Source organism: Hyperoodon ampullatus (genome assembly GCF_949752795.1).
Source record: "Hyperoodon ampullatus genome assembly, chromosome: 13".
Taxonomy (NCBI): Eukaryota; Metazoa; Chordata; class Mammalia; order Artiodactyla; family Ziphiidae; genus Hyperoodon; species Hyperoodon ampullatus.
The window spans coordinates 27,023,377-27,047,824 of NC_136926.1; the positions used below are offsets into that span (position 1 = coordinate 27,023,377).

General features: G+C 48.7%; 1 protein-coding gene across 3 annotated transcripts in view; it reads right to left on the minus strand.

Moving 5' to 3' along the window:
- Positions 1-24,448, minus strand: part of PI4KA (phosphatidylinositol 4-kinase alpha) — a gene marked incomplete at its 5' end in the record, with an annotated part of 95,569 nt that overhangs the window by 54,978 nt on the left and 16,143 nt on the right. For 2 of the 3 annotated variants that reach the window (XM_079717690.1, XM_079717692.1), the window contains 10 exons: positions 9-200; positions 1,514-1,610; positions 3,658-3,723; positions 5,254-5,402; positions 8,273-8,339; positions 8,817-9,076; positions 9,612-9,684; positions 11,933-12,021; positions 14,592-14,685; positions 17,538-17,654. In XM_079717690.1, the coding sequence (XP_079573816.1) occupies positions 9-200; positions 1,514-1,610; positions 3,658-3,723; positions 5,254-5,402; positions 8,273-8,339; positions 8,817-9,076; positions 9,612-9,684; positions 11,933-12,021; positions 14,592-14,685; positions 17,538-17,654 (1,204 nt within the window). The remainder of the gene's footprint in view (positions 1-8; positions 201-1,513; positions 1,611-3,657; positions 3,724-5,253; positions 5,403-8,272; positions 8,340-8,816; positions 9,077-9,611; positions 9,685-11,932; positions 12,022-14,591; positions 14,686-17,537; positions 17,655-24,448) is intronic. The other variant, XM_079717691.1, reaches the window with a different exon arrangement.

Genomic DNA, 24,448 nt, shown 5'->3' on the forward strand with positions numbered 1-24,448 from the left:
GAACCCACCCTGCTCGTCCTTCACAGCCCACACCATGAGGTCCACGCAGGCGGCACTGGCCTGGCAGCGCAGCTTCAGGGGGCTCAGCTCACTGTGGGTCCGGTCCACATCGTGCAGGATCTTCTGGAGCTCCCCCTGGCTGGTGTTGAACTGCTCCAGCACGAAGTCATGGACCTCCTTCACAAAGGAGGTGGGCAGGTCTGCAGGAGGGAGAGCGGGCACAGATGCAGGCTGCGAGCAGCCGTGGTCTTTCCCTTGTGACAGACTCCCAGGGAGAGGGCGCTGCTGCTGGCTACCATGCTTCCAGGAAGGCTGGCTGGGGCGAGCCGGAACGGGCTCACATGCCAGCCCTGCACACATGCTACCAGACACTCGGAATGGTCACCTTCCAGTGAAATGCGAGCCATGCTTTGTTTTAAGCTGTCAATACACTCAAACCTGAACACGAGACACAACCTGGGGAGTGCCATCACCAGAACTGGTCCGATTAACAAAAAGTACTCCTGTGATACTTTCTAAAAAGGGCGTCAGTTATCAGATGTGGGAAAGCTGGATGCAGCACGAGGACCGCCCCCTGCACAGGAAGGCACCCAGTCTGCAGCCTCTCCCAGCTCTCGTCCTCGGGCCTGGACAGTGCAGGAGACCCGAGAGACGGCACAGGCACAGGGCAGACTGGCCAAGAAAGCCAGCAGCAGACTGGCTAGGGGAGGCCGCAGGCTCCGGGGTCAGGCCGAGCAGCCAGCACCTGCCGCTTTTCGGGAACCTAGCCCTCATGGTGGCCCCAACAAGGCTCAGGCCCCAGCAGCGCTTGGAATCAGATCAGGAAAACAGCTAAGGAGATTATGGGACACCCACAGGACACCATGTGGTCATCAAAGCTTTTGTTTATGAAGCACATTCAGCAACTTAAGGGAAGAGCCTAGGAAAACTGTGTTTAAAACACACAAGAGGGCTTCCCTGGTGGCGCAGTGGTTGGGAGTCCACCTGCTGATGTAGGGGACATGGGTTTGTGCCCCAGTACAGGAAGATCCCACATGACGCGGAGCGGCTGGGCCCGTGAGCCATGGCCGCTGGGCTTGCGCGTCCGGAGCCTGTGCTCCGCAACGGCAGAGGCCACAGCAGTGAGAGGCCCGCGTACCGCAAAAAAAAAAACAAAAAACACACAAGAGAGCCTGGAAGGAACTGCTAACTCCATATGTGAGCTCCGCTACTGACAAATTATTCTGAGTTGTAAGATCACGACTGCCTCGTTTTCTCATTTTTTAATGTTTTGAAACATGTAAGGCAGACACATTAGACTGTATGCCTGACCAGGGGATCAGGATGACCCCACATGTCCGTGTCAGACATCAGCCGAGAAGACACACCCACCAAAGAGGCTGCGCTGCTGGCAGCACCGGGGGCAGAACGACAGGTGCATGTCCCTCATCGCCTGCTTCTCCCGGGAACATGTCCACGTTCCTTGCAGATGCTGTGAAGCGGCCCTGGCATGAGGGCAGGACCCCACCCTCACCTTTCATGTAGTACAGAGTGTCCCGTAGCATCTTGAATGTGGCCACATAGAGGGGGTCGCTGAACGCGCTGTAGTAGAGGTCGGCGCTGGGGTTGGCCTGCGGGTAGAGGCATGGGACGCGTGACTGACACCGCCGGTCACTGCGGTGACTCCCTCCTCCCTCCTACACTCACACTGCCCAGAGACGCCTGTGGGGAGCAGCCCCAGGCTCCTGGAGGATGGACCACCTCCTCTCACTGAGGGCTCACCCTCTCCGGGCATCTTTGAACAAGGAGAGTGGAGGTGCAGGAGCCACGGGGCCACAAGACCACATTGCACCCTGTCCCCCTCAGTGATAGACATGACAGCTGGGGCATCTTCGGATTCAGCCTACGTTTCGTAACTAAAATTCACTTTAAATTTTCTTTAGAAATCTCATCTAAAATGTGACGCTAGTTTTCTTCTGGGGAAAAAAATTCATCCGAGGTCTAGTGAGTTGAATAAGATGCTGTTAATTTTTCTGCACACTCAGTCTAGTGCAATGGAAAGGCACGATTTACAAAAGTTCTGACACAGGTAAGCGCGGGGAAGGCGGAAGTGGAGGCAAATCCACAGAGGGAAGGGGCCTGCGGGGCGAGGCTGGTGGAGGCCGTGTCCCATGGGCATCGGTGCCATCAGAGGGCACTGCGCGAATGGCCCTACAGGCACAGTTTTCATGACTCCCTGCAGGGCAGATGTGACACTGGCTGAGGTTAAGGTGGCCAGGGGTCCCACCCCAGAGCCAGGAGGGAGGAACCCGGGCGGTGCAGCCCGGCCCCAGGGCCCCAGAGCTGTGTGATGAAGGCTCTGACAGCCTCTGTCTCCCCGGCTCAGAGCGGGTGTGCCATGGGTTCAAGGAGAGGGAGTCACATCTAGCACATAATAAGCACGGTCACTGCCCGTGAAGGTGGATGAGGAGGAGGATTATCCTGCAGTGACTCGGGTTTGAGCTTTTTTTCAGCCACAAAACCATTTCTTCAAATGGACATTTACACTAAAGTCCAAAATATGAAACAAAATATGAGAAACTGCTCTGTTCCACGAGGAGAAGGGCCCCAGAGCCCCATGTTCCTGGCATTCCTCTCCCCTCAGGACCCAAGCCAGCTCTTCACCACGGACGGCACTCGGGCCCAACACGTCGCTGCTGTGCCTGCCAGCCCAGCTCCGGCCCTGGCTTCCTGGTCTGCCCAGGGTCACACGACCCCACACCGACAAAGGACACCAGGACACCTCTGAGAGCAAGCACAGTGAGAGCTCAGGCCCATGAGCAGGAGGGCTGCGGACCAGCTGGCAAGTGACTGGCCACACACTGAATGCCCGCAGACAGCGGGGTGGAGCGCATGCAGGGCAGGAGCTGCGACCTGCAGCACAGGGAGGTCCCTGCTGGTTCCCTTCCTGCTTCATAACTGAGCCCGGTGGTGCCAGGTGCTGCATGTCTTATAATCGGATGATAGAAAGAACGCCAGGCTTAACAAGGAATCTGAGCCCAGCACGCGGCCACAGCAGTCATCAGCCTGGAAATCGGTGATCTCTCTGGACCCTGACAAAAGGGGGCTGACTCAAATGTTCCCAGGGACTTTGAGGCCTCCCAGCAGCGACATTTAATGATTTTATAAATAAAGCTGTGGGCCTTGGTTCCGAACATGCTAAGGACAGAAGATGCCTGAGTACACACCCCTCACACTCACAAGCCAGGGCCTGCAGTGCCTGGACTGATGAGGGGTGTGTACCGAGCCTCGGCAGTGGCTCTGCAGGCACCGTGGGGGCAAGGACCACAATGGAGCAGAGTCGGGGCCCAGGCCGCAATCCAGCTCCCATGCTGACCATGGGACACAGGCACCAGTTAGTCCTCCCCGAACCTCTGCTTTCACCTGTGAGGTAGAGACCCTGACCACTGCTCAGGGGCCAGGACGGGGCACCAGTAGGGGACACATCTAAAGGAGCCAGGCACAAGGCAAGCCCTTGGGCGGCAGGTGTGCTGTCGTCACTGGAACGTATGCTGAAGTCTCAGAGAGCCTCTCACTCACTCCAGTGGCCCCACCCCACCCACTGCAAACCCTCACCACTCCCCCCACACAGGTGTGCCTGGCAGGTGATCTCGACGTGATGCCCTCAGAGGGATGTACCTCCATCACGCTGGCTACGACTGTGTCCAGGGACTTGAGAACAGGCTCCTCAACAATCTTCTTCACCTGCAAGGGAAACGAGACCTCGTGAGCACCTGGCACACACAGGGGGAGACAGGAGTGCCAGCTCATTCCACTGAAGAACAAATCGTGCTGATGTATGAAACCACATCACAAGCTCATGGTGAAAAATGGATGGAAGTAAGAGGCCAACAATGAGCACATCACTGGAGCACCAAGGCTCCAATACACACACAAAATGTCCCTAATCCTGCCATCACCTAGAACTTCTTTCTTACCATAGATGGGAATGAAATAAAAACAGAAAAGGAACCAACTCCCTCAAATCTGGGGACATGAGGTTTCCATTTCCAGGAAGCGAGAGCGCTGAGACTCCAGGCAAGACTGACTTCCCCCCCCGAGGCCCCTCCCAGACATGGTAGACCCCCGTCACAGCCGGTCCCCAGGCGCCAACAACACCCCCTCCCCAGGCCAGGGCGCTGGCTCTTCTGGGCGCTGCAGCACACACTGCGAATTCCTCACAGGAGCACTGGCCACCCCCACCCCGGTCCCACTCTGTACCAGTGCTCAGGACAGGAAGAACTGTTCTGCCGACCGAGAACCGCCTGAGAAAACTGCCACCACATTACAGTGCTTTAAGGTTATTTTTAAAACATATGGATAATGATAAACGACATGCCAGGAGAAGAAATTTAAAAATGGTTTAGAAGAAAACCTAACCTTGAAAGTTAAAATATACTGAAAAACAAATTCCCCTGAATGACCCAAGACATCCAGCCTTCAACTGGAATCTCTTGACATGACCCTAAAGAGCTGCTGTCCCGTCGGGACACTGACAGCATGGCCAGCTGGGGGGGGGTCTCAGGACAGCCAGCTACTGAGCAGCTCACCCTGGCTCCACCCTGCCCACCGACACTGGGCTATCTTCTTGTTTCTCCACCCATAGCCACCACCTCTGGGCCATTTCTGTTCACACTCCTCACAGGCAAGCGCCAGGCCCCCGGCCCCCGCCTCACCCCGACCTTCTTCTTCTCTCTCATTCGTTCCAAAGCAGAAAGCCCTGTCTTTGGAGTCTGTCCTGGCCCACCCAAACCCACCATGCAGAACCCTGGTACAAGCATGGCAACTTCAGGGGTGGGTCACAGGCCCAGCCACTGCAGGACTCAGACAATGGCAACTCTGATGCGACTGCAAAGGTCACACAAAGGCCCCCAGACAGGAAACATTAGCTTTGTATTAATCCAAACAGAGCAGCCCCTGAGTTGGGTCAAGTGCAAGAGCAAGTGGGCTTGGGGTCGGACCACTGCCTGAGCCTGGGCCCTGCCCTTAGCCCTTAAGGTACTTGACACCAACTTCCTCACCTCTAACAAGGGGACGTGTGGCCGCGCCCCACGTGGCGGCTGCACGGACAAATGAGAACGTGCCGCACAGCAACTCCGAGGATGTGACCCTCCTTCCCTCTTTAATCTGAAAACTGTGACTACCAAGCTGTGCTGTGAAATACAGGCTGACACAACTAGTAATTCCACTGGTTGATATACCCGTGGTCCATCTATCCATCAAGGCTATGCTTACCAGGTTTACGAGTTCCCGGAGCATCTCCAGGGGAATACTGAACTCCTTGTAAGTGATGCCATTGAAAAGAGGAGAAACGGAGAAGCTGGAGCTGATGGTGGAGAAGTAGTAGTCGGGCTCCAGGGCACTCCCATCAGGCAAGTAAGAGGCTGACGGGGCAAAACCAGAAAGTCAGTCGCGGGAGCATGAGACCCAGATACTCCCTCAAGAACCAACAACGGTATCGATTTTGCTTTTGTATATACTAAAATTCCATGTTTTAATTAAGAAGTAAAGGCTGATATGATTCAGCAATCCCACTCCTGGGCATATATCCAGAGAAAATTCTAATACAAAAAGATACATGCACCCCAATGTTCATAGCAGCACTATTCACAATAGCCAGGACATGGAAACAACCTAAATGTCCATTGACAGATGAATGGATAAAGAAGATGTGGGGGCTTCCCGGGTGGCGCAGTGGTTGAGAGTCCGCCTGCCGATGCAGGGGACACGGGTTCGTGACCTGGTCCGGAAAGATCCCACATGCCACGGAGCGGCTAGGCCCGTGAGCCATGGCTGCTGAGCCTGCACGTCCGGAGCCTGTGCTCCGCAACAGTAGAGGCCACAACAGTGAGAGGCCCGCGTACCACAAAAAAAAAAAAAAAAAGATGTGGTATGTATACATACAATGGAATACTACTCAGCCATAAAAAAGAATGAAAATAAAATGCCATTTGCAGCAACATGGATGGACCTAGAGATCATCATACTAAGTTACTAAGTAAGTCAGAGAAAGACAAATATCGTTACGATACCACTTATATGTGGAATCTAAAAAAAAATGACACAAATGAACTTATTCACAAAACAGAAACAGACTCACAGACAGAAAACAAGCTTACAGTTACTAAAGGGGAAAGGGGGTGGGGGAAGGATAAATTAGGAATTTGGGAGTAGCAGATATAAATTACTCTATATAAAATAGGTAAACAACAAGGTCCTACTGAATAACACAGGGAACTACAGTCAATATCCTGTAATAAACCATAATGGAAAAGAATCTGAAGAAGAATATAATATATATGTATAACTGAATCACTGTGCTATATATCAGAAACTAATACAACATTATAAATCAACTATATTTCAATTAAAAAAAGAAGTAAAAGCTGGATTGCAAATCCTTGGGGAGGGTTGCCTCTCACTGGGGTGTTTCAGGTCAAATATAGGTAGAATCCTGTCCTAATATTTTCCACCCAGACATGTGAGAACAACAACAAAAAAAGAATTACACCTTTCTACAGGTTAAGAGCCATGACAGCAGGAGGCAGCTTACAACAGAGGTGGGGCAACAATACTGAGAGGAGCTGAGACGCTGGAAGCCAACACGGTGAAGCCACAGAGGGGGCTGGACAGGGCGGGGGCGGTGAGGCCAGATTAAAGGGAGCAGGTGGGAAGAAGGTGGGAAGGGAGTGTGTGTGCGCACATGAAATGTGTGTGAAAACTACATAAAACATGTATATATACAGTGTGCACGAACACACATGCTCCATGTATTTTCCTTATATATGCACCCGTGTGACCAGCTTATCTCACTCAGCATCACATCCAGGTTCATCCACGTTGTCACAAATGGCAGGATCTCCTTTCCTAAGGCTGAATAATATTCCTGGAGGGCATTATGCTGAGTGAAGTAAGCCAGTTACAGAAAGAAAAAACTGCACAATCTCACTTATATGTGGAATCTAAAAAACTCAAAGACATGGGAGCAGAGAGTGCGGTGACCAGGGGCGGGAGGTGGGGAAATGGGGAGATGACGGTTATGCGGGCTGAGTCCAGAGAGCTAATTACACCGTGCTGGATGCTAGGAATGCGCTGAGAGAGGAAGTGCTCTAACGACACACGCACACACACAATGGTGACTATGTGAGGAGATGTATAGTTAATGGCTTGACTGCAGTAACCACCTTACCACATTTATGTATATCAAACCATCATGTCGTTCACCTTAAGGACATACCAGTTTATTGTAAAAAATAATGATAGTCATAAAAGAAGGCAAGAAGTCTGTGTCCCGGACACACACCACGACATGCAGATGACATCCTGCGTGGCTGACCCAGCGCATGTGGACACAAAAGGAGGCAAAAGGCAGAGCTGCAGGGACCATAGGTGTAAGATTTGGGATTTATGCAGGGGTGTCACTGACAATGGAACGGACGGCACCATGAGGCGTGGAGATCTTGTTTCCCCACTTCCTCCCCACAATCTGCATCTTACTTCCCTCAAGGAGAAGGTGAAGGCTATTGTAACAAATGTCTGACACTGCACAGAGCTGTCACACGAATCAAATTCAGTAAATTACCTGAAAGTCCTTTGTGAACAGCAAAGCTCTACAGAAAGTATTACTCATTAAACATAAGGTATTACACGCAGTCTCATTACTATGTTCTTTAATATTATCCACGCGCGGGCTTCCCTGGTGGCGCAGTGGTTGAGAGTCCGCCTGCCAATGCAGGGGACACGGGTTCGTGCCCCGGTCTGGGAAGATCCCACATGCCGCGGAGCAGCTGGGCCCATGAGCCATGGCCGCTGAGCCTGCGCGTCCGGAGCCTGTGCTCCGCAACGGGAGAGGCCACAACAGTGAGAGGCCCGTGTACCACAAAAAAAAAAAAAAAAAAAAAAAATGTTACTTAATATTATCCACGCGCTTAATGACCTTAAACAACAAGAAACAAGAGAATGACCCACTGCTAGTATTTCCACCTGAAAAGCAGTGCTTTCACAGGTTAATGTACTAAGATTCAGATGGCAGGCATTTGGGGTCCTGTATATTATTGTCTGCACTTTTTTCTATGTTTGAAATATTTTTAGATTCAAGTTTAAGAAGTTTAATCAAAAACAGAAAATAAATACTTTCTAAAAGCTTGACACTCAAGATGCACAACAGCAGTGTCTGTGTTAGCATCCTCACAGCACAGGAAGGCCCTGTGGACCTCGCCCCTGGGGGCTCGGTCAGCAGAAAGACGAAGCCCACCTTCGAAGTAGTGAAAGGTGGATCCTCCAGGGGAGCTGGGAGGGGGCACCCCTCGTTCAGGGCTGACCTGAAACACACAACCACATGCACAGATAAGAAAGGCCAGTCAGACCTCAGTCAGATCCGTCTCAGACAAGGCTCCCTCTGCTGGCCAGAGCCCTGGTTCAGCCCCACCTCCTTGCTGAAGCCCACCCTGGCTACAGGTTCTCTACTGTAATTCTAAATTCTTGTGTCTAGCCATATATTCTACACCTGATGACTGAGCCAGATTATTCTCAGTGTTTTGTGTCCCTGTCTTTCTCCATGAGTCAATTACATATTCTCTATAGGCACCAACTGTCTTGCACTCAGAAAAGAGCTGGTGCCCAAACACTTCACCTCCCAGGAGATGACTCACTTATAAATCTTAAAAAGGACAAGGCAACCTTTGTACTAAAGAGAACTCTAATGAGAATCTTTCACGTTCCCCAAGTTCCCTCAAACTACACGCGAGTGGGCACCTAACAGGCCCCCGTCCCCTATCCGTCTGGGCGCACAGCCCCACCTGTGAGATGCTGGACACACTGCTGGCCTTCCTCTTCAGGGTGCCCTCCTGACACACTGCCAGCAGGTTGCTGGGGAGGATGGAGCGAAAGTCGTTGAAGGACCGCCTCCGCACACCTTCCAGCTCCTCAGGGACGTGGAGGGAATGAGGAGGGACTCTGGGGAAGAGCCTGGACAGGAGAGACTCTTCCGTGTTGCTGTAACGCCCAAATGCGCGGGAGATTCCTATGAGGCATGGGACCGCGTACTTGCAGAGGTATTCTGGAAGGCAGAGGGAAGCCGTGGCTGCACCACCCGGGTACCTGGGACCACCCATCTCAGGGCCCCCCACCAGCAAGTCCAAGGGCCAGAACTAGCCATGGCAACAGGGCCAAGCCCAGGCGCTGACCAGCGGCATTTTCCATCCATCCTCAACCACGGCTGCAGACACGGCCCATGGGTGGGAGGTCTTAACCACACGCAGCACCTCCAAATCAGTCCCTCAGCCACGTCACCTGAGCAGTCTCCCTCACGGGACTTAATCAGTGCATTTAGTCCTTCTGGGAGCAGATTGGTAGCCTCACACCAGAGGAAAAATGACCTTCAGACATGTTACAGGTGAAGAAGCTGAGCCCCAGAGGGGGAAGTGGCCCAGCATTCAGGCAGCAGAGCTGTGCTCACGACACCACGCAGGCTCTCAGCTAACATGCAGCAAAGGTCACGTCCACCAGATACACTGGTTGCAAAGAACAGAAAATCTGAAGACTGGGAAAAGCAAGGGGAAGGATAATCACAAACAATAAAAAGAAAAACATACCTTTCTCTTGAACCTCCAAGGCCTGGCACATTCCCAAAAGGACATGCAAAACCTGCAAAAGCGCCTCTAAAATCTGGAATAGCCAAGGAAACATACAAACTTATAAACAAAATCAGATAAATATCACAAAATTAATTCAGAACTAGAGGGAGCTTTAGACATTCTCTTGTCCAACCTCATACCTGATCCATAACCCCCTGCATGGAAGCTCTGCCGAGGGGTCAGGCAACAGACCTTCTGCAGACAGAACCCTCCCTCTCTGGCTGGTCCACAGGCCTCCTAACTCTGGAAACAGGTGACAGGCCCCCAATCTCTCTTCACAGCTCAACACCCCTGTTTTTTTCCATCCGTTCCTTATGATTCAAGTCCTTGCTGATGGCCTGCCTGACTTCACTATAGCTCAGTGTGTAAGAAACCATCTCCAACTGAAGTGTTCAGACAAAACACACTACTATTCCAGAGATGCTGGGGATCTCCCTGAGTAATCACCAGACTCAGCACGGACCCCAGACGTCTGTGGATGTGACACTGGCTTTCCAGCAGCCCTTCACACTGCTGGCTCCATGAACTCACAGAGAAATGAAATCCTTAAGTGTCTCTCACACATGCTGACTCCAGCTGTGCCCCTCCACCCGCAGGGCTGGTATTTTTTTGCCCGTCACTGAGCCCTACAAAAGCTCAGGGCATAAGCTTCAGTTCACCGCGAGGGTCCTCGATTCCCAGCTTGGCATCCGAATCGTCTACAGACGAGACTGACTTGCTTTCAGGATTTTCATCCCCGGTCCTGGCTGGTCCTAGCTGTTCAGCTTCCACCACAGGGGGCAGGCGACCAGAGACTCCTGCCGGGTGCCCCTGGGGTGGTCCTCAGGTGGCTCTGCAAACCCTGCCCTCGGCTACACTGCTGACCCAGGATGTCAGGAGAGGCGTGGTTCAGGCCCTGATGAAGAGCACCCAGACCGAGTCCCTCTCACTTCCCCCACTTCCAGTCTTGGGGAATCCAGGCAGAAAAATGAAGTTGGTCTGAGGTGACTTGTTCATCACCAAATTGCTCACGTTTTGCTAGTGTCAAATGATGTGGAACAGTGAGGACCTGGAAAGCAATGTTTCATCCATTTCACGTATTAAAGTTATGCCACCATCTTCTGTGGTGACCTATTTCAATAGGTGTTACTGATAGAAAAGCCCTGTTAGCTTTTTAAATAATATGTGATTCTAACGTATCTAGTTACCTCTTTAGCCAACCCACAAGTAAATAAAGAACCTAAACTAAGAACGAAGGGTGGAGACCAACATAATAGCAGAAATAGGGACACAATTTACAGTGTGATAGTAAGGAAAGAGATTTTAAAAATTAAAAAAGATACAGGGGGGCTTCCCTGGTGGCGCAGTGGTTGAGAGTTCGCCTGCCAATGCAGGGGACACGGGTTCGTGCCCCATTCCGGGAAGATCTGACATGCTGTGGAGCGGCTGGGCCCGTGAGCCATGGTCGCTGGGCCTGCGCGTCCGGAGCCTGTGCTCCGCAACGGGAGAGGCCATAACAGTGAGAGGCCCGCGTACCGCAAAAAAAAAAAAAAAAAAAGAGTAAAAGATACAGGGGGCTTCCCTGGTGGCACAGTGGTTAAGAATCCGCCTGCCAAAGCAGGGGACACGGGTTTGAGCCCTGGTCCGGGAAGATCCCACATGCTGTGGAGCAACTAGGCCCGTGTGCCACAACTACTAAGTCCACGCTCTAGAGTCCGTGAGCCACAACTACTGAGCCCGCGTGCTGCAACTACTGAAGCCCGTGAGCCTAGAGCCCGTGCTCCAAAACAGGAGAAGCCACAATGAAAAGCCTACGCACCACAATGAAGAGTAGCCCCCGCTCGCTGCAACTAGAGAAAGCCCTCTCGCAGTGACGAAGACCCAATGCAGCCAAAAATAAATAAATAAATAAATAAAAGGAGAGAAATATGAAATACATTTAAGTAACATTTCCAACAAAATAAACTAAAACTAAAAAAACTGGAGCACTTGAAGGAACGGCTCCAGCTTTCCAGCAAATCTTCTCCTATGAATGTCAGTCCCCAGCATGGAGGCAGGAGGATGAGTGACCTTTTGCTGCCCACCTCACAGGGCAATTGGGAAAGCTGAACGAGATAAGACTCAGGAGGTCACTGGGAGACTAAGCACTGCAAGCAGGATTTAACATTTCTCATGTGTGTTACTAACAGTATGAAATAAATCAACATAAACAATCCAATCAACTTTTTTTTTTCTGTCCCGTCATCACTTTGGGACTCTCGGATCTTACAGAAACAGACACTGAGTCACCACACACTTACCTCATCCCTGAGGGAAGGGTCCCTATAAGCCACGTCAGACAGCAAAGTGACCAAGCAGAAGCTGAAGCTCTCGGCCACCGGGAGGGTGCCTGGAGAAAGAAAGACAGGAATCGGATCATCACACCGACCGGCCACCCCATCTGGCTGTTCCCTCTCACACGGCTGCCAAGGACCTGCTTACAGTGGAGGCCGCCCTCGTCAGGATGAGCCTCCAGAGAACAGATATGGGCCCAACGTGTTCGCTGAGAAACACCCCTGCCTTCCTTGTAATAAAATGTTTTGGTTCAAGAAATTGAAATGTTTGCTGAGCCAATTTATAGTCTGAGATTACAGAGCCTCTCAACATGACAGATTCCATGTTTTATTCCCGACCTAAATAAAATTGGGAAATCAATCTTGGTTAAGACTATGGGAGATGTTTCATGGAGGCTAACTGTCCAATACCAATTACTATCACTTTAAACTGAATTAATGTTTTTTTTTTCCTTTTTTCTTCTGACAGGTGGAGAAAGTCCTCAGAAGAGCACCCAGAGATGTGCTCTGCTCCTCGGAGGTTTCTAAGCCCTTCCCTGACTGAGCCTGCCAGTCAGAGATTCTCAGGAGCAGAGCCTCCAGGTCAAGAAGGGAGCACTACACCCAAAAGACCACAAGTGAAGCACCACTTCTGTCAAGTGCACTTTGGGAAGGTTAGACCTGCTGCCGAGGAGGTCCGATCACTATTAAACATTTAACCAATTCTGAACGTTGAGCACTGACTCAAAGACACACACACACACAGGAGACGACCGCTGCGTGTCTACTTCTGCACATGTGATTCTGAGACGCAGCTCTAGGTCCTTCTCAAGCTTGAGTGTGGCTGGAACCACCGGGAGGGCTTGTTGAAACGCAGTCTGCCTGACTCCTGGGCCCAGAGTTCCTAACTCAGTAGCTCCAATGTGGGGTCTGAGAATCTCCCTTCTGACAAGTTCCCAGGGTTGCTGATGCTGCTGGTCCAGGGATGGCCCTTTAAGAACTACTGCTATGGGGTTTATCAAAGCGTAAGTGATATTGCCTTAACAGAAACTAGGAGACTGAAATATTACCCAATAATTGGAAATTTATATATCTCTAACAATGTTTATTTTTTTTAAAAAATTTATCTATTTTTTATTTATTTATTTTTGGCTGCGTTGGGTCTTCATTGCTGTGTGCGGGCTTTCTCTACTTGCAGTGAGCGGGGGCTACTCTTTGTTGTGGTGCGTGGGCTTCTCACTGTGGTGGTTTCTCTTGTTGCGGAGCATGGGCTCTAGGCATGCAGGCTTCAGTAATTGTGGCTCACGGGCTCTAGAGCGCAGGCTCAGTAGCTGTGGTGCACGGGCCCAGTTGCTCCGCAACATGTGGGATCTTCCCAGACCAGGGCTTGAACCTGTGTCCCCTGCATTAGCAGGCAGATATTTAACCACTGCGCCACCAGGTAAGTCCCTAACAATGTTTAAATAATGCTAAAAAATTCATTCGAATGAGTCCAAGTATACAGAAGTGATATTTGTTTTGAAATAAAATAAAATAGGATCAACACTTTCTAGTATTCTACTTCTCCCCAAATTAGATAACAATGGTAGAAACAGATGTTTCACTTTTCAGCAATGCTCTATTTAATTTGTAGTCTTTCCAATTCCAGGACACCTGCATAATTTGGGGTCTGTCAGCTTTAGGTACAGTAAGTCACCAGAAATGCTGAAAACCCAAAGGGCAAGAGGAACACGAGCAGGCACAAGCAGATGTTCATAAGGACAGCACAGTCTCCAGCAGACTGAGCCCACCTGACAAATTCAGGGCATGCCACCAACAGAAAGGACAAGGGCCTTCTTTGCAGGCACCAACCCCCCGCTAGATCTGAAGGTGGGGGCCTTGGACCTCAGAGAGAGAGATTACAAGGAAACTTCAGTCTCATGGGTCATGAACTCTGAAATGTTGGAGATCTTCCAAGCTGATTCTGGAGTCGGGAAATCCGTTTACAAGATCATGAGTGTTATAAGCGTTTAGCACAATGCCTGGCATGTAGGGGACCTATGTAAATACTTTGGGAGGGACGGGAGGAAGAAGGCAAGGAGGGAGGAAGGGAGGGGAGGGCAGTGGAGGGGAAGAGAGAAAAGATTATCTAACTTTCTCTTTGACCTTAAAGAGAGATCAGTATCAAATACAAGTTAAAAAGAAATACACATGAATTTATTCCATTTGCAAAGATGCAAAGTTCAGTGGAAATTTAGCAACACCGACAAAGCGATAAAACTACTGACAGTGGACATGGTGGTTGAGTCCCAAACTCCCATCTTAGCCCTCCTTAATGGGCAGCCACCAGGCCATCTGGAGAACTGACCTTACTGCAGGGTAAGCCTCTCCATATGAGGCAACAGACCAGCTCAGGGACAGCAGGGGACCCAGGGCAGCCAATGGGACATGAGCAAAGGTTCCTGAGGGTCCCCGTGGTCCTGCTCAGCTCTGCTCATCCCGCCCAGGGCTCTGGGTATCGTGAGAAAGCGCTAGTGCTGCAGGCACAGGAGTGGAACCAGCTAGAAGCATCCTAACTGCCGCGTTAGTGTGATTAAACATTCAATCCTCACAGACGGGGAACACACAGATGCTTCCTTGCATTCAGGGAAACTTTAAGCAAAACTACCTCTGCCTTTCCGAGCTGTGCTTTCTTCTACCCAATACACTTTCGGAAGACCTTTAAGAAGTCGAAGAAGGTAAGGAACCACAGAATCTTTGTGCTAAAAAAAAAAAAAAAAAAAAAAAATTACATTTAATTAAGTACACGACTGGTAGCTTTTTAGCACAGACTGAGCCCAAAACAAAGCACATCCACATCCTGATCATCTCAGAGAAGGGCGTTTGCACAGCGTCGCACCCTTCCTGCTGCACATGGCGGGCAGCGTCCCTCCGGCCAACAGGAAGGCCAACACCTGCCCTCTGCTGCTCAGTGTCCAACCTGGCTCTGGCCTCCAGAAGAAGACACGTGTGCACACACTCAGAACTGCCTCCTGCCAGGTGTTTAAAGTCCCCAAACCCAAACCTCAGGACCACATCCTCCAGACTGGAGAGCAGCCTACAAACTTGGTGATGCTTCTTTCTGTTGTTCATGGCCTTTGTGCTCTTCCCTTCCTTTCATAAATTTTCGGCTTCATGTTTCCTTTTGCTCCTCTCAAACTCAGCATTAGACTTTATAGCCAACGTTAGCCAATGGAAAAATTACTTTCGTCTAGTTTCCAAACTAGCCAATCAGCATAGAGTTCATAACCTTCCACCACTAGCTCTCCTGGCTGTCTCCCTACATGCGGCTGCCCCCATGAAGGACAAGTGTCCTCCACAGAAGGGGACGCTATCTGATGTTCTGAAACACTGAAAAAACATGTGGCTTTGAAAACATGGTTGCAAATTCTGCCACACTCCTTTCACCAAAAGGCAGAGTCAAATTCGCATCCCCTGAAAACAAGGCTGCCTTGGTGACTTGCTTCTAGTGTATAGTCAAGACCTCCATATCTGAGGGTTCCACATCCATGGATACAAGGAGCCGACAGTACTACACCATTTTATATGGAAGACTGGAGCATCCTTGGACTGTGGTACCTGCAAGGGGTCCCGGAGCCAATCCCCCGAAGATGCCGAGGGATAGCTCCGTGTAGAAAGTAGAATGAACGAGCCTGACTTCCCAGGCTAGCTCAGAGATGGCAGAGCCACTTCCCCCGGCTCTTCCTCAGGACACGCACTCTTGCAACCCAGACACTATGCTGTGACAAAGTGACACAGCCCAGGCCACACGGGGAGGCCATGCACATGGAGGGGCCCTGGCCAAGAGCCCCAGAGAAGGTCCAGCCAGCGGCCACGATCAACCCCACACATGTGGGAGAGGGGCCTTCAGGTGACTCCAGGGCCAGCCTTTGAGCCACCCCAGATGACACCAAATGGAGCAGAGACTGGGCTCTTCTGAGCACTGGCTAAATTGCAGATTCATGAGCAAAAACCTCCGCCAAACAAAACCAATTAACTTTGGGGTAATTAAACCACCAACTTTGGGGTAATTTTTATGCCACAGCAGGTAACCAAAATAAATAGAGAACTTTCTTTAGTGAAAACAAAACCATTTTTCCTGTACAACAATTGCCCAGGGAACTGGTGTACTAACACGCACAAGACCCCAAAGGGGCTGCACACCAAGGCCCTGCAGAGAGGGAGCGGCCCGGGCTCTTCCCCACACACCCTGCAATGGTGTCACCACCACTGCTACTCTGGCCACGGCTGCTGCCAGGGCAGCCCACTAACTGGGCACGAAGGAGGCCAGTGCCAGCGCCCACCCGGGATGGAGGAAAGGAACACAAACTCCAGGTGGATCATGAGAAAGCTGGTCCCTAGACGCAGGGGCCAGCAGACACCGGGCTCCTCTCTTGGTGTGGGTGAGGCCTCCGGCTTCCTGGGAAGCTCAGGCCAACTGTGAGCCCCATGGGACAGCCGCTGCCACCCCTGCCAACCACTGACCCAGAACCCAAACCACACCAAAAGTAACTTGTACTCGTCTCTTCCCTGCCACCTGAAAAAACCCGATACAGGTATTAGGGGCTCACAGGTAAATCCAGCAAGTGATGTGTTTGCCAAAGATAGTTCAAGTAATACTCATTCGAATAGCAGTAGTTTCTTATACAGGTTTTCCTCTCTTTATTTTTATATTTAAATTTAAATAGGACCTGGCAAATAGAAAATGATTGTCTTTATTTTCACATTTATAAATAAATAAGAAGAAGAAGAATTAAAATGCAGCTTATGCATCTAATCTTGGTTTTTTGTGTGGCCTTGATCAGATAACCTATTTAATTTTTAAAATATTTCTCTAAAATTAAAATGCTTATTTTTTTTCAAATGTATACTCTGTCAAAAATATTAATTCTTATTGAAGTAAAATTTCCAGGACATGCAAGCTAACTTTTTTAGATGAATAAAAGTTCAAATAGCTGACATCTTTATATTTTTAACATAGGACGATTAAACTTGGAATTTTAAAAAATAATTTTCGGCAATGATAAAAATAAACAGATAAAAGATTCTGTATCCAGTGACTGAGCATTTGCTTCAGTTAGCCTTGGTAAATACTAAAAATGGCCATTTTCTGTTGTAGTGACAACACTGGTTTGTAAATCACCTTTAAGAGGCACATTAACATGTACTCTAAAACAATTTATATCTATCATAGTTTTGAAAAAGACTGTTATATCACAATTATCTCAAAGAACACTGTCTTTTGGAAGGAAAAGAAGTGGTTACTCTGAGTCTGGCTCCTTTGCCTGAGGTTTAAAATCAAGTCTACTCTGGAGGGTACATGGTTACTTCACAAAGCACTCTAATTTTCTGGAGAAAACAAAAACCACACCTTCCTGAGGACGTGTCCATAGAGGTCTCATTCCCACCAGTTCTGCCCCCTCCCCATCACTCGCCCTCAGCTGACCACTTCCACCAGGTAGGTTCGCGAGCGCTCCTCTAGGCCTGATTTAGGAGTATAAAGTAGGCACAAACTTAAACCCTAACTGCAACCTCTTTTGCATGCAGAAACACTTTTAATTTAGCCAAGTCCTACCTGTAGATCAGATTCAATGAGAAAAATGCCCAATGCAATCACCGCGTCTCTCCGCCTTTCATCCAACTGGAAGATGCCATGGAAATCGACTGGGCACATACACAGCAGCTTCTGGACCTAGAAAATGAGACCACACAAACAAACAAAAAAAGCCCATAGCTTAAAAAAATATAAACCCACACTCAGATAAACCAGTACCAAAAAGCCCAGTGAATATATAGAATAAGTCATTTTTTTCCAACCAAAAGGTCATAAGAAGGACACCCCCAGCCTCTGAAATGATGGTATACACACCCCTCCAAGGAACCTGGACCAAGAGCTGAAAGGCTGTGTCCACAGAGGTGGTAAAGCACGATGGCTAATGTCTGCCCTTCGGTGTCAGGGCAGTCCAGGGTCCCCACCTCCCAGTGGTGCCCGTGAGCAGGTTATGAAAACCTACAGGTAAGCTACCTATAGTCAAAAGGCCTCCCCTTAGGGCTCTTTAAACATTAAATGTGTGTAAAGCACTCAGAACTGTGAGGGGGACACAGTACGTGCTCAATAAACAATATATATTGTTACTGGACATGGCATGGTGGCAGGCAGAGGGCAGCAGACAGGCAGTCAGCAATTTCCTGAATAAATAGAAACACTAGGATTATCGTCAGAACAAACCAACTGTAAATGTCTGTCATAAAAGAACTAAAAATCAGGATTTATTATGAAAAGGAAATCAAGTGATGCCAATCTTGAAAATCTCTGCCAGAGCAAGCTCTGAACAGAGCTTTAAGATACACCAGGAGGCCCTAACCTTGCTGTCCCATGGACCCAATGAGAAGTCTCTCACTGACATTCACGTGGTCTGGTGGGATGTTCTAATAGCAAAGGAAATGGAAGCCAGTGATTGCCATTTGCCCTGAAAATGAATCAGTCAATTACCACTGTAATTTTTTTATAGAAAGTAATTTGCTGTTGTTCCCTTCAGATTTTAAAAGGGCAAATACAAGAGGACAAACTGAAACTGGCAAAGATTATGTAAAATACTTTCACCCCAGTGTTGTGTATACTAATTGAAACTCTGAAACAAGCTAAATATTTAACATTAGGAAAATAATCATGATGAACCACTTGATCAAATATTAGGTTAAACCCTAACTGCTGATATTCAACCATTTCTGACCTACAAAAACAATGCTTTTGTAAAGTTTAACCTAATGTTACAGACACTAAAAATGGCATTTTTCTATGACTAAGCAGTGACACAGAACAATGTTCTAAATGTTCTATAAGCTCACGAAAGGAATGATCTGAATTACATACAGAAAAAATGCTGGAAGAAAATACATCAGGGAGTTCCCTGGCGGTCCACTGGTTAGGACTCAGCGCTTTCACTGTCGTGGCCCGGGTTTAATCCCTGGTCGCGGAACTAAGATCCCGCAAGCCATGAGGCGCAGCCCAAAATATACATATATGTACATGTGTATATGTATGTGTATATATATATATATGTGTGTGTGTATGTGTGTGTGTGTATATATATATATATATATATATATATATATATATATATATATATATCTATATAGTCAAAGTGTTAATAGTTTTGACAGATAGGATGACCAGAGGTGAGACATTTCTTCTTCATGTTTTTTTATATTTGCCAAAATATGTTCTAAAGGAAAATATTTCTTGTGTAATCAGAAAAAACATCCAGTAGTTTAAAATAAAAATACATACACATGAGGGGGAATCCATGCTTGTGTGATTAAATACTTAGGCAAAAGAGCACACAGCAACGCGCAGGCGAGGAACGGAAGTCAAACTTCCCCCTCGTCACTGGGAGAACATGCTTCATGATCAGGGGAAATAAAACACGAAGGAGCTGCAGACCAAGCATGGTAAAGTGATCATTGCAGAGACTCACACTCACATAACAGACAGTCAAGGCTCTCAAGAAACACGCCTGCAAATAAGAAATCCACCACAAGGTGGATTATATCAGAAGGAGCCATTGAGATCCAGAGCTGACCCTTGAGCCGGCACTGACCCGAGGCCTGCGGAAGCCCTCCCACAGGCCCCACCCCTGGCAACACAGACCTGGGGGGGGACCCCAAGGCTGGAGGACAAAGTGAGACTCAGAAACGAGGCAGGACTGGCCCAACCTCATTACTAAATATGGAAAAGCTGTAACTGTACAGAAAAGATGACCCTTCAACAGTCCCACACGTCAACACAGACAAGCCTAAGATTTTATATGCTCGTGCTCTCAGTCCTGTCCTCTGTCCCTGGAGGCTTTGGGGGGGCAGGGTAAGGATCATGCTGTATTTTTCTGTAGAAGTGAAATGCACTTGGACTTTGGAGTTAGACCCAGAGTCACCAGGCGACACATCGAGCCTCAGCTTCCCGTCTATACAGCGTCCCTGTGGGGCCAGGTACGGAGGCACAGCCCTCACCTGGGCTCAGGACTTGCTCCATGGCAAGTGGCGAGCATAGTCCATGGCACTGTGCATCAGTAATGGCCTTTCAATGGCTCCTATGAGGGTCGACGGAAGCAGGACGCCTGTAACTCATTCACTCACTATTCACTGGGCACTACTTGCGGGAGGCGCTGCCCTGGGCGCTGTGGATGCAGAGTGAACCTCGGACCAGGCCCTACCCTCGTTCCAGAGGGGGACAGACAACCTGGGTGAGGACCAGAGATGAGGTCGTGTAAGAGGCGTTAATTCTCCCGGTTGAAAGTTAAGGGAAGAGCTGTCCCTCTCCTTCTCTTTCTTTGAGAACTCACACTAGAAAACTTGCCAAAGGAAGGATTTCCTCCTTTCTTGGAATGGTGCATAAATTCTTTTGAAGACTAGATTGGCACTTTGCGAGCTTTATGACTTAGGAATGTCCTTCTCGAGGACCTGGAGAGCATCTCTTTGGAATGTACACATCGAGGGAGACAGCGCCCATCTCCCCATCTCTGGGGAGGACAGGAGCCTAACTTCCATGGGCTTCAGGCTCCAAGTTGCAAAACCACCTCCTGTCATAAAGGTGGGAGGATGAAGCCAATCAGCTAACACAGTCCATCACTCCAGTTACCAGGTAGTTAGCATGAACTAAGTGTGACAAATGGTGCTAACAAGTCCTCTTATTTGATTTTAGCCCAGTGAGACTTTTAAACAACTATAAAACAATAAATTTGCGCTATTCTAAGCCACTAAGGTTGTGGGCATTTGTTACAACAGCAATAGGAAACTAATACAGTTGGTCACAGAGTTGTAAACAAAACTCAAAACCTGGACTGCCTATCAAGAAAGATATAAAAATTAATCAGGTTACAGGCAATATTTATTTCCTTCTTTACTCTTTTCTGTATTTTCTGTAAGGAATACTGTTAACTGCAGAATCAGAAAAAAATTTTAAATAGTAGAAACAATTTTGCCACTAATGCAAATCTTATTTCTAAAATGACAATAATACTTATACTCTTAGAGCTCAGAAAATAAGAGAAGAGTGTATAATATTTCAATGGATAGAATCTGGGTAATCCAAGAACAAAGAAGTAACATAAAACCGAAAGAAAATCTAGGTCAACTGAACGAAGTAGATGTTTTTTACATACAACAGTCCTACTACAACTTCTTTAATTCTAACATCTTAATATCAGCAAAACAACTACTACTTAACTATAACTTCCCCAAGAGTTTCAATCTAAGTAGGAAGGTTTTTAAAAAGCAGGTGATGCAGCTATCTGGCCCTGATGCAGGTGCGTGGCTGCAGAGAGAGGGGTGGCTGGGTGGGGACCTAGGCCGGTGCCACCTGGGAAAGGAAGCCCAGGCACATCAAGCTCAACCTCACAAAGCAGCCTTGAAAATGCTCCACAGCTCTGTGTAAACGAAAACCAAATTGATTAAATTACTTCATTAGCAAAAAAATCACGGAAATACTGGATTGTGACATTGAGCTTTCCTTGGTAAAATTTCTCTAAGGAAACACGCAGCACACACAGGCCCAACCCCCACACTGAGAGGACGCTCGGCCCCAGGCCTGAGGGCCACTGACGACCCCCAATCACAGGCAGGGTCCCAGGCAGAGGCCGGGGGAGGGCGCGGCCTCGGCTGCCAAGCGTCCACTTTCAGGAGATGATGTGCCATCCTGCTTCACAGGTTGGGCAACTTGGCCCTGATGGGTTAAGTATGATCTCAGGCAGCAGGCACTTCCCTAGACCCCCTGACTTCTGTCCCCCGACTCATGCACCCCCACTGGCCCCGCTCATGCACCCCCACTGGCCCCCAACTCCGACACAAACTCCATGCACATGCGCAGCCTGGCAAGGGAGGTCCTCCCACATACCGACACCCAGCCTGGACCTCTGCCAGGCCACTTCCAGGGTCTCCACTGTCTGCAACATTTCTCAACCTGTCTCGTCTCCCCACAAAACCCTCCCATCGTTCTAAGACGCAGCTCCCCCTCTCCTGCTTGTCAAGCTGCTCTGGACATCAGGTCTATCCCCTCACACCTCTCAGGAGCCCACCAAGAACCCTGGGCTGAGATGCCTGCCTTTCTCATGTCTTACCTTGGAGCCCCTGTGTACTTACCTTCCGTCCCCTGCAGACGGGACTGTGTCCCCCTGGTCACGTGCCCACCACATCCCCATTAACTATCCCCATTCTACAGCTTACAAAAGTGAGGCACAGAGAGGTCAAAGTTCTAATGCAGAATAAAGCTTGAACGCTATAATGAAGAAAAAATGAAAAAATAACATTGAATGATTTTCTTCAGAAGTTTACAACAAATTAACAAGTAGTTTGGTTTCTTTGGGGTGAGGGGGGGAAGAGCCTGTCATTATAAAAGGTCACTAAGCTCAAAATCTGAAAGAGATGGACAGGGTCGCTCCCATTTATGAAAAGGATCCAGAAGGGTTGGCTCTGCACGCCACTCTGAGGAGGCCAGTAAGGAACAGACCACAGGAGGCAACAGAGATAACTTCCTCAGACTTTGAGAAGCCCTGACAGTACTATAACCCAAGGCTGTTAAGAGAGATGCCTTGAGGTGAATTTACTGCCAAAGTAAGGAAATGCCGAACCAAGTTAGAGAAAATAAGATGCCCTCACAAGTCTGGATGAGTGGGCAGAACACCACAGATGAGAACTCAACATGAGAGTGGGTGTAGGTCAGGTATGTAGGTCAAAATAAAGCTACAATAATAGCATTACAAGCTGGCCAATTAAACTTTTAAGTATGCAACTTTTGTTATCTGAAACCCCTGGGAATAGTCTTCCTGGAGAAACAAAAGTCCCTGAGAACTGAAGATTATGCTTTAAGTATTAGTGGTATTTTGTTGTTGTTAAATCTGTTTTTAAATTGTCATTCTCCTACGTCCTGCCCCCTTAAAGAACACTGAACATAAGTCAACATTTTCTAAGTGACTCAGAGCGAGCATGATAGACAAAGGTGATTGTGACATGATGCTTGTGTCTTAAAACTATGCCAATTTTGGCAAACTGACAGATCATCTCCCTCAAGCCTCAGCTTTCCCAGGTATAAAAGGATGAACAGATAGATTTTTGCAATGTCTGCTCTAGCAATAAAATCCGGCGAGCCAAGAACTTCCACCTGCAGCCACGAGAGAACAGCAGGATCTGGATTTACCTTCCTGCCAAGAAACAACAGAAAAATGGACAAATACATGAAACCACTGGTTTCATACCCTGGAAAAGCAGCACAGGACTGAAATGCTTAGAGGAGAGGAAACAAGGTGAGCCCTACAGCTGCCCTGATTTTCTGCCAGAAGATGCATCCTGGACCACAAAAAGGGAAGCGCATCCCAAGCAGATCATGCTGGTCTCACTAAGCTGAGGAGACAGAAATGGGAGTACTGGAAGTCTAAAAGCAGCTGGGAATTCTGGAGAAGAGAGAGCTCAACAGAAAAAAAGCTCCACAAATCTGCAAGAGTTCCCCTGAGTCTTTGATGAATATACTCAGACAGACCAGGGTAGGGTAATACTCCACAATGTTCGGCAAAAAACAACCAAGGAACTGTGAGATAAATGGTTCCTGGGTTCTCACAGAGCTGAGAGGAGTCTGAGTTACTCCCAGCCAGAGCGAAAAACCCACAAAGCATTCAGTGGAGAACTTGAAGGGCCACACCTCAGCAGTGGGGCTAAACTACCCGTCGCAAAAGCTATTTCAGACCTGCCCTAACAAAGTTTAAAAACCAGCTCTGAAATAGATGCAGAAAAAGCATGTGAAAAAATTCAACACCCTTCATGATAAAAACACTCAACAGGGACTTCCCTGGTGGTCCAGTGGTTAAGACTCCGCACTTGCATGGCAGGGGGCACAGGTTCGATCCTTGGTTGGGGAACTAAGATCCTGTATGCTCCCGGTGTGGCCAAAAAAAAAAAAGAAAAAACACTCAACAAACTAGGAACTTCCTCAACCTGATAAAGATTATCTATGAAAAACCCACAGCCAACATTGTACATAGTAAAAGATGGAAAGCTTACCCCCCCAAGATCAGGAACAAGATAAGGATGTTCACTCTCAACACTTCTACCCAGTGTTGTGCTGGAGGGTCTGGTCAGGGCAATTAGACAAGAGAATGAAATAAAAGCCATCCAGATTGGAAAGAAAAAAGAAAAACTATCTCTATTTGCAGATGACATGAGCTAAAGGAGAGGTACCCCACCCCCAGGCCATGGACCGGTACCAGTTCGTGGCCAGTTCAGAACCGGGTGACACAACAGCAGGTGAGTGGCAGGGGAGCGAGCGAAGCTTCCTCTGTATTTACAGCCGCTCCCCATCACTTGCATTACCGCCTGAGCACCGCCTCCTATCAGATCAGTGGCAGCATTAGATTCTCACAGGAGCACAAACCTCACTGTGAACTGTGCATGCGAGGGATCTAGCTTGCATGCTCCTTATGAGAATCTAATGCCTGATGATCT